Source organism: Bubalus kerabau, chromosome 4, assembly GCF_029407905.1.
Source record: "Bubalus kerabau isolate K-KA32 ecotype Philippines breed swamp buffalo chromosome 4, PCC_UOA_SB_1v2, whole genome shotgun sequence".
Classification (NCBI taxonomy): domain Eukaryota; kingdom Metazoa; phylum Chordata; class Mammalia; order Artiodactyla; family Bovidae; genus Bubalus; species Bubalus kerabau.
In genome coordinates, this window is record NC_073627.1 from 36,576,064 (window position 1) to 36,595,695 (window position 19,632).

Here is a 19,632-nt window from a genome sequence, read left to right on the forward strand (position 1 = left end):
GGGAAGCTTTGAGGATTTGAAATAGCTCAACTGGAATTCCATCACCTCCACTAGCTTTGTTTGTAGTGATGCTTCCTAAGGCCCACTTGACTTCGCATTCCAAGATGTCTGGCTCTAGGTGAGTGATCACACCATCGTGGTTATCTGGGTCATGAAGTTCTTTTTTGTTTAGTTCTTCTGTGTATTCTTGCCACCTCTTCTTAATATCTTTTGCTTCTGTTAGGTCCATACCATTTCTGTCCTTTATTGTGTCCATCTTTGCATGAAATGTTCCCTTAGTATCTCCAATTTTCTTGAAGAGATCTCTAGTCTTTCCCATTTTATAGTTTTCCTCTATTTCTTTGCATTGATCACTGAGGAAGGCTTTCTTATCTCTTCTTGCTATTCTTTGAAACTCTGCATTCAAATTGGTATATCTTCCCTTTTCTCCTTTGCCTTTAGTTTCTCGTCTTTTCTCAGCTATTTGTAAGACCTCCTCAGACAACCATTTTGCCTTTTTGCATTTCTTTTTCTTGGGGATGATCTTGATCACTGCCTCGAACCTCCATCCATAGTTCTTCAGGCACTCTGTCTATCAGATCTAATCCCTTGAATCTATTTGTCACTTCCAGTGTATTATCATAAGGGATTTGATTTAGGTCTAGTGGTTTTCCCTACTTTCTTCAATTTAAGTCTGAATTTGGCAATAAGGAGTTCATGATCTGAGCCACAGTCAGCTCCTGGTCTGGTCTTGTTTTTACTGACTGTATAGAGCTTCTGCATCTTTGATTGCAAAGAATATAATCAATCTGATTTCAGTGTTGACCATCTGGTGGTGTCCATGTGTAGAGTCATCTCTTGTGTTGTTGGAAGAGGGTGTTCATTATGACCAGTGCGTTCTCTTGGCAAAACTCTGTTAGCCTTTGACCTGCTTTGTTTTGTACTCCAAGGCCAAATTTGCCTGTTACTCCTTATCCATCAGAGGACAGACAGCATGAAAACCACAATCACAGAAAACTAACCAAACTGATCACATGGACCACAGCCTTGTCTAACTCAATGAAAGTATGAGTTATGCCACGTAGGGTCACCCAAGACGGACGGGTCACGGTGGAGGATTCTGACAAAATGTGGTCCCCTGGAGAAGGGAGTGGCAAACCACTTCAATATCCAGAGGCAGGTGTGTGACAAACAGTGAATTACCCACCCAATATCCATTCTCCCTTCTTTCTTCCTCAGATAATGTAAATTGGTTCAGGGCATGAGATGGCCACCACACCAACCAGTAGAGGGGTGTTTTCAGGTAGCACTCACACATGCGTGTATGCTCGGTTGCTAAGTTGTGTCTGACTCTTTGTGACCCCCATAGACTGTAGCCCACCAGGTTCCTCTGTCCATGAGATTTCCCAGGCAAGAATACTGGCGCAGGTCGCCATTTCCTTCTCCTGGGGATCTTCCTGACCCAAGGATTGAATCCACATCTCCAGTATTGGCAGGTAAATTCTTTACCACTGAGCCACCTGGGAAGCCCTAGCACTTGTAGAAGTTGCCCAAACTCTGGCTAGTGTCTCCTCACCCCCTCCTTTTTTTTTTCATTTCTCCAAATGGGCTACACTCCACTCCCTGAACTAACCAATGTACCCTGGAGGATGGAACGTTGTTGGGCTGAGCCTGGCAGACCAGCAAGGTTTGTAATTGCCTGCCCTGGAGATGGAGACAGCAACAGGGACCTCAGTGGTTTGATGGACAGGGGATCTGCTGCTGCTGCTGCTGCTAAGTTGCTTCAGTCATGTCCGACTCTGTGCGACCCCATAGACGGCAGCCCACCAGGCTCTGCCGTCCTTGGGATTCTCCAGGCAAGAACACTGGAATGGGTTGCCATTTCCTTCTCCAATGCATGAAAGGGAAAAGTGAAAGTGAAGTCGCTCAGTCGTGTCCGACTCTTCGGGACTCCATGGACTACAGCCTACCTGGCTCCTCCGTCCATGGGATTTTCCAGGCAAGAGTATTAGAGAGGGGTGCCATTGCCTTCTCCGGACAGGGGATCTAACATGTCCAAAATAAAGGGTCCTGGAGCAACACTCCGCGTGGCCGGCAGGCAGCAGGCAAGACCTGGAGGTAGCCTTCACTACTCCGGGGAGAAGGAGGTTACCATTTATAGGAGGAATTGACATCAGATTGGCTCAGTGGTTACCAGGGAAACCAGCAGTCAGGATGGGAGGCAAACTTGTAGGCAGTTACTGTTTAAACCCTATAATTAAGAGCATCGGACAGTCATGTGAGTGAAGCAGGTCTGGTTGAGTAGAGGGTGTATAGAGAGCAAGAAAACAGCCATCTTAAATGACCTGATCATGCACCGACTAAGGTGTATCCCTGGAATTGAGGATGGAGTTAATCCCACTCAAAGTATGTGGCTAAGAATGAGACTGGGTGGTTTCCTAAGGGTTAGGGTTAGGAGGACCTGGCACCAGGAGGAGGAGAAACCAAGGCAAGGCAATGAAGCACACTCATGACAGAGCAGGACATGCCTTCCATGGTAAAAGACAGGGTTAGACTCATGGGTACAGTCACAGAGAGGTCACTGTCTGGATGAAGGATAGTGTGGGAGCTTCTTCCTGGTTATGTCACTGTCGCTGAGTCATGAGTAAAATCACGAGCTGAGAGGGGTCAGGGAACTTTTCTGTGTTAGGTCCTGAGCTGGGTGCTGGAGGTAAACAGATAAGTGGGACAAAGTCCTTGTTCCCCAGCAGCTCGTAATTTGATGCAAAAGCCCCAGGGAACATAAAGGACATCGTGTGGACAGCAGCATCCGTGCCCCTTATTCTGGTAACCACAACCTCATTTTCCTATAGAGACTAGTCTGTTCCCCATTCTCAGCCCATATGGACACCATGGAGCTGACTGCATATTCTGGTAACCACAACCTCATTTTCCTATAGAGACTAGTCTGTTCCCCATTCTCAGCCCATATGGACACCATGGAGCTGACTGCATCCTCTGACTCCTGGGGTGGGCATGTGATCCACATGGCCAAACAGACTTGAGCAGAGTTGGAGAACTGGTAAGGGAATGAATATGTGGCTTTGTTCAAGCCAGTCAGAATCAGCCATGGAGTTTTTCTGTAGCTGATATAATTTTTTTAAAGCACTTTCATTTCCTAGAAGTCGCTCTGGATGTAAGCAAGCCTTGAAGCTCCTGCTAGTCATTTGCATAACCATTTTGGGAGAACCCACCTGAGAATGAAGACAACATGGTGAAAAATATAGCTGAGTAATTTTTAGAGCCCCCCTCGTGTGAACACCTGGATCCAGTCATGCCTCATACTCATGGTCTTTTGATTACCTGAACTAAAAGTTTTCTTTTGAAAGAAAATGGAACTCTTTCAATCAGAAGAATCCTCTTTTGGGACTTCCCTGGTGGTCCAGTGGTTAAGAATCTGCATTGCAATTCAGGAGATGTGGGTTCAATCCCTAGTCAGGGAACTAAAGTCCCACATACTGAGAAGCAACTGAGCTCGCACAACGCAACTACTGAGCCTACACAGCACAACTAGAGAGTCTATGCACCCTGAGGCAGCCAAAAAAATTTTTTTTAAAGAAGAATCTTCCTTAGTACAGAAGTCTCCAGCTCACTGGAAAAGACCCTGACGCTGGGAAGAATTAAGGGCAGAAGGAGAAGAGGGCAACAGAGGATGAGATGATTGGATGGCATCACTGATTCAATGGACATGAACTTGGGCAAACTCCAGGAGATGGTGAGGGATAGGGAAGCCTGGCGTGCTGCAGGCCATAGGGTCACAAAGAGTCGGACACGACTTGGTGACTGAACAACAACAACTATCTCAAACATGGGAGTGGGGCATGTCTGAGAAAGTTTCCTTCATATAAGAATGCTCACACTGAGTTTGGTAGAATGAGCAAGACTTAGGCAGACTTGCTAAGTGAGGGAAGTGCTCTGTAAATCCCACCTGCCACCACACTGGTGTATTTGATCCCAAAACTGACAGCAGGAGATGCCTCTGTCTATTCTGTCCAATTCATCCTCTCATCTTCCACTTCCTGTCACTTATCCCACTGAATGGGTCACATAGACAATCATTGTTGTCACATTTCCATCCAACAAGTTCATCTTCTGAGCTTATGTGAAGTGAGGCTCAGAGCTGGGTGTTGTATGGGAGGAGAAGAATGCATGAAAAGGTCAGAAAACAGACAACGTGAGCATTCAGCCCCTTCCCACCTCACACCTATGGCAGACATTGCCCATCAATCCATGTATTTTTCTTCTCGAGCCCAGATATAGTCTCAGATGCAGCCTTGTCATCCCAGCACTCCAGACAGTCACAACCAATTGACTGGCATTTAAGGTAAAGTCTAGGGTCAACCTCAAGGTAAGATATGGCGCAGGGCAACGCAGATCCAGAATAGAAGGGAGACAAGACTGAACTACTCTAGAGGCTGGGAAGATGGAGTTAATTAGGACTCTTTCATTTGAAAGTAATAGACACCTGCAAGAAGGAACTTGTCTTCAAAGGAGGATTTATTACAAGGACACAGCTGGACCGCAGGGACCGTCTAGAGGCAGGAGCTGAAGCTTTGTAGGGACTCAGGAAATTTCTCTCCATCTCTATTCTCTGCATGTCTGTTTTGTCTCATTATTTCTCTGTCTCCCTTGACTGATTCTTTCTGTTTTCCAGCTCACATGACAGAGATAGCTGCCACACAATTCATGTTTATATATCCTCTAAGAGAGTAGATAGGTTTATAGTGTCTTGGTTCAAATTTCAAGTTCCCTGGCAAAGGATTCCCACTGACCTAGTTTAGAACAGAGATCCACCCTTAGTCCAATTACTGCTGTGCAGCAGGAGGAAGGGACCACACAAGATGCCAGGGCAGCTGTGTCCATCACAGTCATGCTGGTGATGCTGATGAGCTGTGGGGGTTGTGTGGATTTTTCAGAAGTATGTGAGGAGGTCTTTTCTGGTCAATATAAAACCCCAAACAACAAATATCCCTTAAATAATTCAAGAAAAGCTTCTTGTAGGAGGTGAGTTTTAAACTAGTCATGAAAAACTGGTGAAGTTTTAATAGGCAGAGATGAACAAACAGGATAATCTAAACTCAAACCAGGGACTTTCTCGGTGGTCCTGTGGTTAAGAATTCACCTTCCAGTGCAGGGGACACAGGTTCGACCCCTGATTGGGGAACTAAGATCCCACATGCCTCGGAGCAACTAAGCCCCCTAGCTGCAACTACTGAGCCCAGCTCTGGAACCCATGCACCACAGCTAGAGAGAACCCCACTTGATGAAGCAGCCAAATAAAGAAAGAAAGAAATTTTAAAAATAAATAAATGAACTCAAGCCAGTTTGATACAATGTAGGAACCCATTGGTTTATGTGACTGGAAAATTCAGGAGTAATGGCTTCAGGCCTGGATGGATCCAGGTGCCCAGGACATGTGTCAGGAATTGCCATGGCTCAATATTTCATTTCTACTTTCTTCTGTGTTGAACTGTGTTGGCTTATTCTCAGGCAGGCTCTTCCTAAGTGGTGGCAGAAATGATGACCAGCAGCTTTGGGCTTTTCTCCTGCCAGTTTAGCAACCCAGTTTAGCAAAGACCATGTCCCCCTCTAACTTCAAATGTCCTGGACTGATCCTCACTGAACTGGACTTGGTCAAAGACTCTGGAACTGGGGCTAAAGTTAGCTCCATACAAACTATATGGATTGAGGGTGGAAATGGGTAGATCCCAAGAAAGAATTTCAGATGTGGGAAAAAATAGGCAAAAACAATATATGTATATTCTGCCTTTTCTGAGAGGAGTCCCTCTCAGAAACCATCTATTGGTGGATTGCTGATCTGAGTTTTTCAAAACTCTCAGCCAGGTCTTAGAGGGCTTCTGAAACTGAGAGGTTTGTTCTGGTTATCCATTACTGGATAATAAATTATACTAAAATGTAATAACTTAAAACCCATTTTATTATATCCCATGATGTTGCAGGACAGACATTTGGGCAGGACTCCCCTGGGTGATCCTTCAGTTTCACTTGGCTCTTACAAAGATGTATGCTCAGTCACTTCAGTCGTGTCCAATTCTTTGCACTCTACGGATTGTAGCCCATCAGGCTCCTCTGTCCAAGGGATTCTCCAGGCAAGAATGCTGAAGTGGGTTGCCATGCCCTCCTCCAGAGGATCTTCCGGACCCAGAGATTGAATCCAAGTCTCCTGCATTACAGGCAGATTCTTTGCCCCTGAGCCATTGAGGAAATCCCTCTTACAAAGGTACTTGGTGGTATTCAGGGCCGATGGGCTGGAGTACAAGGTTCAGGAAGACTTGATTTGTGTCTGACAACTCAAGGTGAACATCCGGAAGGCTAGACTCTGGGGATACAGTCAATACCTAACACCAGGGAATGGCTCTTTCCTCAGGGTTTCCTGAGGTTTCTCTCAGACTCCCAGCTTCACCAAAGTCACCCCAAATCCTCACCTGCCACCCCTTCCTCCACTCATCTTGCTATTGGCAAACACATGGCCATCCTTGTCCTTGACAACACCAAGGACACAGAAAAGGAAGCTCTTTTCCTCCTTTTCTTCCCACTAAAGGTACGGACTTCACCTTTCCTGCTCCCACCTCCTGCTTTAGAGGAAAAGGCTCTAAATAAAAGGCTTTAAAAGCTGGAAAGACTGATGCTGAAGCTGAAACTCCAATTCTTTGGCCACCTGATGTGAAAAACTGACTCATTTGAAAAGACCCTGATGCTGGGAAAGATTGAAGGTGGGAGGAGAAGGGGATAACAGAGGATGAGATGGTTGGATGGCATCACTGACTTGATGGACATGTGTTAGAGTAAACTCCGGGAGTTGGTGATGGACAGGGTAGCCTGGCATGCTGCAGTCCATGGGGTCGAAAAGAGCTGGACACTACTGAGCAATTGAACTGAAGTGAACAGCTGTCTAAAGTTACTTTCATCTCCTCAGGGACTGGTTCCCGTCAGTGTTTGTCTTTTTAATCACAGTGTAGGATTTAATACCTTGGGAAAATCACAGTCCTGACTGTCACTTAGTAACCAGGTGCTCTTAGACAGGTCATACCACCTTTCTGAGCCTCAATGTTATCCCCTGTGAAATGGAGTTATAATAGTGTCTGACTAATAAAGTTGTGAAGGGTATTAAACTTTCACAAGTAAAGCTTCTGACCCGTAAGAAGCACCCAATAAAACATCACTCCTTCCTTTGCACACACACTCTGAAGGTGACTGCATTTCTTTTTTTACTGAGAATATAGAAACCCAGGAGAAGGCAATGGCATCCCACTCCAATACTCTTGCCTGGAAAATCCCATGGATGGAGGAGCCTGGTGGGCTACAGTCGATGGGGTTGCTAATAGTCGGACACGACTAAGTGACTTCACTTTTGCTTTTCACTTTCATGCATTGGAGAAGGAAATGGCAACCCACTCCAGTGTTCTTGCCTGGAGAATCCCAGCGACGGGGGAGCCTGGTGGGCTGCCGTCTATGGGGTCGCACAGAGTCGGACACAACTGAAGCGACTTAGCAGCAGCAGCAGCAGTGCTGAGCCTTTGTTGCTGTGCACAGGCTTTCTCTAGTTGAGGCTACTTTTCTCTAGCGGGGGCTACTCTCTAGTTGCAGGGTGCAGGCCTCTCTTGTTGTGGAGCACAGGCTCTAGGGCACTTCAGTAGTTGCTGCACGTGGCTCAGATGTTGCAGCTCTATGGGTTCTAGAGCAGAGGCTCAATAGTTGTGGTGAGTGGGCTTAGTTTCTGGATCAGGGATAGAACCCATGTCTCCTACATTAGCAGGCAGATTCTTTACCACTGAGCCAGTAGGGAAGTCCAGGGGATGGGGGTGATGGCAGATTCTTAATCTCTGGTCCACCAGGGAAGTCCCTCCTATGAACTGTTGATGGGCTCACAAAGGCTCGCAATACCCTCACCTACCTAGCTTCCTTTCTCGCTACTGAAGGAACATCTTGTACAGCTGTGTCATCACAGGGTGTGCCCTCCAGCATTCTCTGGAAGGCCCCGACTGCTGGAAGGACTGGTTTCTGGGACCGGCTCTGATCAGTGATCCATGATCATCCAGTCCACCTGCCTCGGCATACATGGGTGTTGCCCCAGGCTTGGGCACCAGGGCCCAAGGAGACCACCAAGATGGAGCCCAGACTGGGGCCTTTTCTCCAAGAGCCAAGAAGTCCTCCATCCCTTGGGGGGCAGTGCTGAGGGTGAAGTGTTCAGTATTGGCCTCTCTTCTGTCACTGAAGTTAGCCTGGAGTCCTTTGCTGCTGGCCCTTCCTGTTGCTAATGTGGCCCCCTTGGGCCTTGTTTTAGCTGGGGCCATGGCCTGCCCTGGCAGAAAGTGTGGCAAGAGCTCTGAGTGCCCATTTTTCCTGGGATAGAGGCTAAACCCTGGAGAGGGGGGTGACCTCAGAGGCCAAAGTGGAAGACCTGTCAACATTATGCCTGAGAACCCACGGGGCCCTAAATCAGGCAGGACGTTGACTGTAGTAACCTGGGAGTTCTGAGGATGGCTCATGACTGAGGAGCAGATGGTCAGGACCGAGAGAGTGGCCTGAGGAGATGGTGTGCTGGCTGGGCTTGCCGGTGATGAAGAGAACAATGGTGCCGCAAGGCCATAAATTGGATGACTGTGAACATTTATTTGCTTGGCTTTGTGGTTTGGATTGCAGAAGGCAATGGCACCCCACTCCAGTACTCTTGCCTGGAAAATCCCATGGACAGAGGAGCCTGGTAGGCTGCAGTCCATGGGGTTGCTAAGAGTCGGACACGACTGAGCGACTTCACTTTCACTTTTCACTTTCATGCATTGGAGAAGGAAATGGCAACCTACTCCAGTGTTCTTGCCTGGAGAATCCCAGGGACGGGGGAGCCTGGTGGGCTGCCGTCTATGGGGTCACACAGAGTCGGACACGACTGAAGTGACTTAGCAGCAGCAGTGGTTTGGATAATGAGGTAGAGTAGAAGGGAAAGCCGTTTGTTGAACTTGTAGTCATGAACACAGTTTAATCCAATAGACCAATATATTTCATCATGATGAAAAAAATTAAGAGTTTTGTGGTAGATGCGTGTGCGGGTGTTCAGTTGCTCCGTCGTGTCTGATTCTTTGGGATCCCATGGAATGTAGTCCGCCAGGCTCCTCTGTCTGTGGGATTTTCCAGGCAAGAATACTGGAGTGGGTTGCCATTTCCTTCTCAAAAGGTAATTTCATTTGGCATTTTAGAAAATGCTGATTGTGTAACCCATTCATGAAATGCATCATTAACTCTGGTGTAACAGGTGTTGAGTAAAACTTCTTCTGTGGCCACAGAATTAGAATTAGAGCTCTCAGCTAAAACTGTTAAGTTCTAAGTACTCCACATTCTAAAGAGAGGAACCCAGGAATTCCCTGGTGGTCCAATGGTTGAGACCTGGCGCTTCCGATGCAGGGTGCTCTGGCCGGGGAACTAAGGTCCCAAATGCTGCCCAGTGCAGCCAATAATAATAATAAAATAAAGATAGAAACCAACAAATGACTCAGTTACTCTCACCTGCATCCCCATCCCAAGGGCTTTCTGAGAGTTTGTAGAATTGGCCCAGCCATAATCTATACTCCCATTTCCTCCTCCCCAGGCTGCTGGGGAGCTGAACACAGGGAAGGAGGGAAAGAACCGGAGTTGGTGGGAGCACCTGGGCTGACGGCTACCCTTTTGCCAACAAATGCCAAGCAGCGACTTTCTGGAAGAACCATTTTTGGAGACTGGAGATGTCTTCAAGGGTGAGAACATCTCCTTGTTGGCTGAACGGAGCTGGGCTGCAGAACACAGAACCACAGCAGGGGCTGTGACGGAGGCAGTGGCAGCTCCCCGCCCAGTCCCCTCGTGGCCTGAGACGGTGAGAAAGAAGTCAGTTCCCACAAGTCCTCATGGAGGACTGCTGTCCAGCAGTCAGAGGGCGACTGAAGCTGGGGGCTGCCACAGGACACACAGAGGCAATGGTAGCCAGAGAAGGGCATGGGGGTGCCAACCAATGCTGGGCTAAAGAAAGACCTGGCTGCTGTCTTCTGAGGGGTCTTCAATGCTGAAGAACGCTAGGGAAGTAGATCCCCAAGCCCCAGAGGACTGTACCTAGGATGGATCCAAATGTCTCAGGGACCTTCAGCCTGTCCAGCTTTTTTTTGTTTTCGTTTGGGTGGTTTTTTTTTTTTTTTTTTTGGGTCACACTTCATGACTTGCTGGATCTTGGTTCCCCGACCAAGGGTTGAACCCAGGCCCTCAGCAGCACAGAGTCCATACCACTGGACTGCCAGGGAATTCTGAAGCTTATCCAATTTTGAAGGTCCTCTCTAAGAAGAATACAAAATTGGGTAGTGGGGCTTGGAAGGGACTTGTGCAGGTGAAAGATTGTGAGGTTTCAATTTTATTAGCTTTGTAGTGAAATCACTTCTGCACAGGTAGATAGGATGGCACCCCCAGACAGAGTCGGCTGCAGCAGAGCCAAAGCGAGACCAGGGCAATTTTCCCAGTCAGTCAGCAACCAGTTAAGCTTCTGCTGTATTCCTCCCTTGAAGAATGAGGGGGTGGGTATGGGTGGGGGATCCCAGGATCAAATTATGCCCCTATGTCCCCACTATGGGCTTCCCAGGCGGCGCTAGTCATAAAGAACCACCTGTCAATACGGAATATGTAACAGACTTGGGTTTGATCCCTGGGTTGGGAAAATCCACTAGAGGAGGGCATAACAAACCCACTCCAGTATTCTTGCCTGGAGAATCCCATGGACAGAGGAGCCTGGCGGGCTACAGTCCATAGGATTGCACAGAGTCAGACACCACTGAAGTGACCTAGCACACATACACCACGTCCCTCCTATCCTGATCAAGGATCCAGAGTTGGGAGTGGAGGGAAGAAGCAGGCATGCGCTCCTCCCCCCCACCCCAGCCCCCTGTGCCTCCTCCCACCCGCAACCAGGACCCTGACGAGTGCGGTGAGAAACAGACCTTCAGAGCAGATAGGAGATGGGAGTTATCAACTGGACTGGACTTTTGGAGGTACTGGTTGGAGAAATCTAAAATGTGTTCATGTTCCTATCCCAGTCCCACCAAATCAGAAGTCTGTAACAATCTGATTACACAGACATTGACTAGGAGTTTAAGTCATGCTCTTGCAGAAAAGAATCAAGGGGTCATGAAGCAGGACCGACCACCTGTGAGAGAAAAAACTCCAGGGCATCGTGAGAGGCACCCAGGGGCCCCAAGCCTGAACTCCTGAGTTTGCTTCCTAATCCCAGGACTTGGTGGACCTGCGGTAATTGACAAGGTTTTTTTCACAACTGGGAGCCTCAGTTTCCGTGTGTGTAAGATGGGTCATGTGAGGATTATAGGCTGTATATGGAGATGTGCTTTTTGTTTGTTAATTTTATTTACTTATTTTTGGCTACACTGGGTCTTGGTTGCAGTGCATGGGCTTTCTCAAGTTGTGTCGAGCGGGGGCTACTCTCTGGTTGTGGTGCTCGGGTTTCTCATTGTAGTGGCTTCTCTTGTTGCAGAGCACGGGCTCTAGGAGCATGCAGGTTTCAGTAGCTGTGGCGCATGGGCTTAGTTGCCCCTTGGCATGTGGATCTTCCTGGATCACAAATCAAACCCAGGCCCCCTGCATTGGCAGGTGGGTTCTCAACCTCTACCACCAGGGAAGTCCAGGGTGACACGGTTTTTAGACAGTGAGATCTATGTTCCCTGTGACACATGGGTAAATGCCTGGATGGCATGCCCTTCTCTGGATCCAGAGATCCAGACTCAGGGGTAGGTGATAAAGTGCAATGTCCCTGGTGGAGGTGACAAAATAGCTTTAGTTTGAATGGGCAAGTCTCTAGATGTGACAAACAGGCTCCTCTCTGTGGGAACCTCACAGCTGTTCTTCTCCCCAGTTTCTCTCTGTACTCCCTTCCCCCTCCAGGAGCAGGGGGAGCCGCCTGTCCCACTCTAACCTCCTTGTCAAGCTCTAGTCACTAACTCACAAGGATGTTGAGAGGCAAGACACGCTGAGCTTAGAGACTTTGCCTCACTCTCCTTTGCACTGTCTCCTCTGGGAGGGCAGGCCCTGAAAGATTCCCTCTCATTCTCAATGTTGAGTCAGCATGAGAGTTCTGACAAGGCTACCAGACTGTGCACGCTCTCTCCCCCAATGTCCCAACCTCTCCCAGGTTAGGTTCCCGTAGGTGGATTTTCAGGAAGTCCTGCCACCCCGATGGAGTCAGGGCTTGAAGAGAAACATCATCTCTGTCATCCGTCCTTCACTCCTTCCCCATTCCTAAGCCAGTGCTTTTCCCCTTTGTGAAGGTGTTAGTTGCTCTTTTGGACAGAGGCTCCTCTGTCCATGAAATTCTCCAGGCAAAAATACTGGAATGGATAGCCATTCCCTTGTCCAGGGGATCTTCCTGACCCAGGCTCAGTCTTCTGTATTGTGGGCAGATTCTTTACCATCTGAGCCACCAAGAATGCCCCTTTTCCTTCCTGTTAAACCAGTCTAACCCCTACTGCTTTCCATAATTCTTTTGAGAAGTGACCATCATCAGAAAACCCAATTCAATTCAGCTTAAGCAAGGAAAACAACTTGCTAGCCCATCATCCTCGAATAGCGGAATCTGGTTAGGCCCAGTGAGGAGCAGAGGCTAAAACAAGTGGCAGCGAGAAGGTCTGCCAGCTCCAATCCTATCGTTGTGGTGGCAAGACCACTCAGCTTCACATCCTCTTGCAATGCTGCCCTTGGCTTCTAGCAATGTCTCAATGTGAAGCCTTGTTTGCCCGGCCTGGATCATCCACTTGTCCTTGAAGCGATCCTGGTGGCCAGAGGAATGGAATGATGGGGCAGGACTGGATGGGGAGGTCTGAGTCAGTTCCACAAGGACTGAGAATGGGGCAATGATGGATGCCCATCACACGGATGCTAGGAAGGTCATGTTAGAAAAACAGCCTGGGGGCAGCAGGGATGTTGGGCTCAAAGAGAATGGATGACCAATGGGCTGGTTGCATATGGGTGGCTTTGGGATGGTCTATCCTGTTCTAATGCCCCAGACTCTGGGAGGGTTGGAGGTAGAGTGTGGGTTGCTGGTGAGACCTTGTCCAGAGACCAGTGGACCTCAACTTCCCCATTTGGGGGCCCTGATCCTTCAGTCTTGGATTCTGGCTTCCATGGATCTCAGGTCTTGGCCATGGACAAGCTCTGTCCTTCTCTTCCTTCCTCTTTCATGCCTCTGACCAAAGGATGAGGCCAGCTACCCATTTCCAGAGCCTCAGAGATCCTGGTCTTTTCTAGAAGCCTGAAAGTCCAGTGGCTTCCCTGCTTTGTCCCCTCAGAGCAGACCCCCTGAGCAGAGGGGCTCCCATGGGGTTGCAGTCCTGAGATCACCTTCCCCTGCCTGGGCCATCTCTAGGGTTCACCCCATATCTGAAGTCCTCCCTGGCAATGCAATGCCGGGTTCGAACATTCCAGGGATGGGGGTGTTCAGATCATCTGGGTCAAAAGGACCACATACCAAGAAATGGAAGAAAGCACACCTTTATTCCAGGACCCAACACCACGGCATATGGCCTGGTGTCCAGAGCACACAGTCCAAAAGATCCTGGTGAACATGGCCACACAACCCAGTTCCAGAGCCCCCAGAGTGGGCCCCTGGGGTACACTGCAGGTGGGGGTGGGGAGCAGAGCCCAGTCCCTGAGAAGCAGCACAAACGAAAGGTGCCAGGTGAGCCCCAGGACGTGAAGTATTGCCCCAGCTACAGGGTGGGGACCCAGCAGCAGCAGCTGCAGGAGATCCCGGCTTTGGCCGTCTTTGGTCCTGGCTACAGAGCCATCCTGAAGGCAAGGCCAGCGGCAGAGGTAGTGTAAACACGGCTAAAGGTGAGGGGAGCCTACTGGCCAAGCCGGGTGCTCTCTGAGCTGGGAGTTGCTGGGGTCCCAGAAACAACAGGGGTGACCTGGTGGACAGAACTTGGGTCAGAGGACAGGAGTGCTCTCAGAGACTGCCTGGGCCCAGAAAAAAGGTTCCACAGAAATGGAGGAGAAAGACAGGGAGAAACTTCCAGGCAGAGAGGGGAGACTAGGAGCAGAGAGGAGACCGTGGCTTGATCGTTTCCCTCCTCCACTCCCACCAGCCCTCTGAGCTCTAGGGTGGGTGGTCCCTGAGTTCTCCAGACTGGGGAGGAAGACAGGCCTCTCCATTACCAGGCTCTCCCCCAGTCACTTGCATGGTCTCCTTTCAGACTGAGTTCCCAGGTGACTCAGTGGTAAAGAATCCGCCTGCCAATGCAGGAGACATGGGTTTGATCCCTATGTCCAGGGATCCTCCACGTGCTTGATCCTCCACGGGAAGATCCCCTGGAGGAGGAAATGGCAACCTATTCTGGTATTCTTGCCTGGAAAATTCCATGAAGAGAGGAGGCTGGCAGGCTATAGTCCATGGGGTTGCAAAGATTCAGACATGACTGAGCGACTGAGCATGCACCTGAGAACAAGGGTGAGTTGACAATGGGAAGGAACTGGCTCAGCCCTGTTTTCCCCACCTCTGCCCCAAACAAGGCTTGGCCCCAGCTCATCCTCCTTCCCCTTTGGGGGTGCCCCACCCCAGCCTATTCTCATCAATCATCCTCCACCTAACCCCAAGTCAACTCTTTCCTGAAGCTCCCCTGAATCACAGGCTAGTAACTATCCTAGGCCCCACACAGGCTGGGAGGAAAAGAGTGGGAAGGGGTGGCGTGGGGTGGGGCGGGAAGGAGGGAAGAGGCAGGGGAGAGACAGCTATGTCCACATGTCAGGTCCAGCACCAGCAATGCGGAGCTGGCCTTCAATCCCTGCAACCTAAGTACAGAGAAAAAGTCTAAAGAGAGATGTTTCAGAATGTAGGTAATTTTTAAAATACTGTGTGTGTAAGTGCATCAGGGTTTTAGAAAAAAGAAATCCTTAATTCATCATCTCCGAATTTGGTTAAAAATGCTTTTTAAATTATACCATATTATTCACTATAGCAGCACCACCGTAAGTAACCTGAACTTGTAGCTGCTGAATCTTAGGTTTCTTCTTTCTCTGCCTTTAGGAAGGAGGAAAAGACCACTAAATTTGTGGGTTTCACGAGTCAGGCAAAGCAACCCTTCAACCCACAGGCTCATCCATAGTCCCGACATCAGCTACTCCAGGGTCCTGAGGTCTGATGTCTACAGACACCTGACAGGCACGTAAGAGTTCAGAGAATCCTGGTGTCCTGGAGTCCATGGGGAGTGGCGGGCACAGTGCGAATGGAAGAGTGAAACCTGGAGAGAGGGGTGGGGTGGGGAGATGGTTGCTCTTTAGCTCCAGCAGGAAGTTGCAGCTGCCCCTGTGTGGGGATTTTGATTTCAGAGAAGAAGGAAATTTGGTAGACATTTTTACAATGGGGCCTCTGTTGATTTCTAAATGTTAGCTCAAGACAAAAAGAAAACCATTCCAGTGGCCAAACAAGTCTCGAGACTAGTTTCTAGCCTGGTTCTTATGAAATCTTAGAAATTCTGGCTTCCCAGGTGGTGCAAATGGTAAACTATCCTTCTGACAGTGCAGGAGATGCAAGAGACTTGGGTTTGACCTCGGGCCAGGAAGATCCCCTGGAGAAGGAAATGGCAACCCATGCCAGTATTTCTCAGCCATCCACTCTCAGCAATTCTGAGATTTTAGAGCTCCTAAGATCATTTAGTTACATGAATCAGAAACTTAAAAGTATGTATACATAGTCTCAAGGAACTCTGTTCAACTCTGTTAAAATGTAGATTCTGTTTCCATAAAACGGGGCCTGAGATGCTGTATTGCTAACAAGCTCCCAGGCGATGTCACTGCTGCTGGCCCACCAACCACACTGTGTGGTGAGGACTGAGTCCAACCTTCCGCCTAGGGAGTCCATCTGATGGTACTATCGCTGCTCACAGCTAGCTCCAGTTCTGTCACATACCACCAGGGACTGGAGGCTCACTACCTAGAGAGACAGCCTGAGTGGCTGCAGCTGCTGCTAACTTCTGCCACCCAGAGTCCAACATGCCAAAGCCCAGGCTCTGGCATATCAAAGTACCACAAAAGAAACTTCAGCTAGAGACCCACCAGGATGGGATGGCTTGATGCTTGTGGCAAAGATCTAAGCAGGAAGGATTTTCCATCCAACTGCCTGCTCAGCAGCGACCAGTTAAACAGAGAATACTACTATTCCTGGGTGTTCTGGTTAGTAAAGGTTTGGTGCAGTTTGTTTACATGCCTTTCCCCAAAGCCAGGAACCAAGTTTTTTTTCTCTGCACTTGGGCAAGGTGTGTGGTGATGCCACCAAAGGAGCCAGTTTCCAACTGGTGGAGGATGGAGAAGGGAAGGATGCTTGAGACTAAATAGAAGCCCTGGAATCCTCAACCACGTGACAACCCCTGCGCTGGTGGAATAGGCGGGCTCCACCTCCTCTGGGGTTGGGACATCCAATCCCAGATCCTCCTTCCTGGGGCCTTCCTGATGGGCTCAGGGTCACTGGGGCTGCAGGCCATGTGCCCCGTGCCCCATATCCCAAGGCCAACCACTCAGAAGCCCAGCTGTCGGAGCTGGGGTGTGCAGAAACCACCTAGGCCACTCTTCATGTCACCACTGAAGGGGAACCCAGGTCTAGAGAGTGCATGAGGCTTTCTCAAAGTCACACAACTGGTTTGCAACCAGCTCTTGTAAAGGCTCATAATCCTTTGAGGCAGAGCTGGACAGAAGTCACTGGTATTAGCCAGGTTTTTGATCACCTACAGCAGCAACGTTCAGGAAAAGGACCTTCCGGAATAATCCTGAGGGAAAGAGGAGGGTCTCAGAGGGAAATCGTGGACAGGGGTCATGGGGATTCTCCTCTGTAGGGAAGAATCATGGATCAGTTTCCTGGAGGGCAGAAGGCTGGGTGTCTGCTGGAACAGAGCTCTGGAGGCAACAGTCAACTGGTCCTCTAGTGAATCCTAGGATCACTGAGTTCCAGAGGCCCAGAGGAAGGGCTTGTTAATGAAGTAAAGGGAGAGGGGGTCAGAGTGAAAGTTCCAGAAGGTCATGTTGAAAGGTATTCCCAAGTCTGGATTCCTGGACCACTCCAGAGCTCCAAAACCAGAATCGCTGTGGCTGGTGCTTCCCTCCCAGGGGAAATGTTTGGGTTTAGGAAGCAGCCTGAGCCCACCAAGTCAGGGGAAGGGTTGTCTGTCCTCCGGGAAGCATGTGTGGTCCCCGGGGTCTGAGGGGCCTAGGAGCCGGGGGGAGGGGGGCGCAGTACCTTGTTCCAGACCCAGCCTCACTTCCCAGAAAACTGGCCTGGCCTCGCCTTCTCCAGCTTCTGGCGCCGATCAGGGGGGATCTCGTGCAGGCTGATGCCGTGGTTGCTGGCCCTGTGGGGAAGGGAGAAGAGACGGTAGGAGGGCAAAATCCACGCCACCCTGCTTTGCCGGTGCCGTGCTGGGCAGGAGTGGGGAGAGGGGACCAAGGGAGTAATCCTCACCCAGGTTGCAGGTCCGGTGGTTTGGGGATGGGTTTGTTGAAGCCGCGTCTGCCCACCAGCCAGTAGGTTTCCTCTGTGCCCTTGCCCTGGGGAGACACACGGGACGGGAGGGCTCAGGCGGGCTGGGGTGAGGGCCGGTGGCGCTCCAGGTCAAAGTGGAAGCGTGTCTTCCAGCCTGGCCTCACCTTCAGCTCCGTGCGGCCCCGCACCTCAGTCAGGAAGCCCTCGTTTAGGGCGGAGAGGATCTGCACGGTGCTCCTGTTCACGTGGATGCGGTAAGCTGGGAGAGCAGGGGACACCGTGACCTCAGGGGACACCCCTCCCGCGCCCCCGCCCCACCCGCCCCTTCTGCCCCATCCGCCCCTTCCGCCCCATCACACTCACGCAGCCCGGTGGACTCCATGCGCGAAGCGGTGTTGACCGTGTCCCCAAACAGGCAGTACCGGGGCATGGTGAGGCCCACCACGCCCGCCACGCACGGGCCTGTGGAGAGGCGCAGGGTTGGCGGGCCTGCGGGCCTGGGCGGCACCTAGTAGGGCTCAGTGGTCTTTAGCATTCCCAGAATCTCCACTGGCTCCCCAAAGACACCCTCTCAAGCATGCCCTCCCAATTACCATGGAGCCCCTGGTGTGAAAAGGTGGCTTCAAAACAAGTTCCCCTCCTCCCCCCGCCCCCTCCACAAGTTTGCCTCTTATCTAGGAAAGCGGAGCCCTGCCCTCACTAGGGAGAGGGGCTGGAGTGCCCGGGGGGCAGGGAGGCCCGGGTGCGGGGACAGAGTTACCCGAGTGCAGGCCAATGCGGATGCGCACGGGCACTTCCGGCATGTGGCGCATGCGGAAGGTGCCCACGGCGCTGAGAATGTCCAGAGCCATGTTGGCGATCTCTGCCGCGTGCCGGTGCCCGTTCCTCTGGGGCAGCCCGGAGGCCACCATGTAGGCATCCCCAATTGTCTCCACCTGAGGCCAGAATTCAGTACTGAGCCTCCCCCACCAATGCCACTGTCCCTGGTCAGGAGGCCTAAACTGGGGTGAGTGCAGAGATCCTGGGGGCCTTCCAGACAGGGGACTGAGTGGGGGACTGGCAGCAGAGAAAAGGAACAGGAGGGCTGGGAAAGAGGACTGTGCTGGTGGACTTGGATAGTGGGTCTGGGACCTGAGCAGAAAGGGCTGGGGGCTGGGGAAACTGAAGGAGGGCTTGTCCCCTCCACACCTCACCTTGTAGACATCATGGGAACCGATGATGGCATCGAAGAGCGTGTAGAGGTCGTTGAGCAGGTCTACCACTTCGATGGGCTCACTCATGGCTGAGATGGTGGTGAAACCCACAATGTCACTGAAGTACAGTGTCACCTCTTCGAAATACTCGGGCTCCACAGGTGTCCCCATCTTCAGCGCCTCTGCCACAGACCTGGGGATGGCAGGTGGTGAGGTTGCCTGGAGGCTGCCCCAGGCTGGCTGGACTCCAGCTGTCCTCCCCAGTCATCTCTCCCCATCGACACCCACGGAGGCAGCATCTGTGTGAGCAGCCGGTCTGTCTTCTGCTTTTCCAGCTCCAGCTCCTCTGTGCGCTCCCGGATCAGGTCCTCCAGATTACTGGAGTACTGTTCCAACATCCGCAGCATTGAGTCGATGATGTTCATCTTCCGGCCCTTGTTGATGCTCTTGAACTAGTAGGAGGAGGAAGCTGGTGGGGCTGCTGGGGACCTGGGCTGCCATGCCCCTCTCATGCGGCCATATTATGCCTGATCCTCTGTCCACACCCCCTTTCATCTCATCCTCGTCAAGCCCACACCTCACCCTGTGCTGGGCACTGTGTTTTCACACATTATTTGCAGGTCAGCTGTTCTGTTAGTAACTGACAAGGGACTGAAACCAGCCCAGTCTTTGGACTCCCAAGCCAAGGGTCTCTTCCCCACACCAGGCCAAATACATACTCAATAAATGTTATTTTAATTGAATTAAATTTTTATCTCATCCAGAGCTCCATCTCCCATTCCAAAGGTCTCCACAGCCCCCATTCTAATTCTGTCCCTACCAAACCCTTAGTCCTCAGGCAATGCCTTAGGAAGTAGCCTGGAAGGTCAGAGATCCTGCCAGCCTGCCTTTCAGCAGCCCCCCAGCCCCACCCCA

The 19,632-nt window shown here is 50.7% G+C and overlaps 1 protein-coding gene and 1 long non-coding RNA gene across 2 annotated transcripts in view; one reads left to right on the forward strand and one right to left on the reverse strand.

Moving 5' to 3' along the window:
• LOC129649317 (uncharacterized) lies at positions 1-15,214 on the forward strand. Its single transcript, XR_008713087.1, has 3 exons — positions 1-118; positions 9,623-9,767; positions 15,080-15,214. It is a non-coding gene; the product is annotated as an uncharacterized LOC129649317 (long non-coding RNA).
• GUCY2D (guanylate cyclase 2D, retinal) overlaps positions 14,834-19,632 on the reverse strand; it is a 15,005-nt gene continuing 10,206 nt past the window's right edge. The window contains exons 12-19 of the mRNA XM_055576614.1: positions 19,006-19,169; positions 18,718-18,910; positions 18,285-18,459; positions 17,888-17,986; positions 17,689-17,783; positions 17,504-17,589; positions 17,282-17,393; positions 14,834-15,293 (exon numbers count right to left, since the gene is read on the reverse strand). Coding sequence (XP_055432589.1) covers positions 17,300-17,393; positions 17,504-17,589; positions 17,689-17,783; positions 17,888-17,986; positions 18,285-18,459; positions 18,718-18,910; positions 19,006-19,169 — 906 coding nt within the window. The 3' untranslated portion in view covers positions 14,834-15,293; positions 17,282-17,299. The remainder of the gene's footprint in view (positions 15,294-17,281; positions 17,394-17,503; positions 17,590-17,688; positions 17,784-17,887; positions 17,987-18,284; positions 18,460-18,717; positions 18,911-19,005; positions 19,170-19,632) is intronic.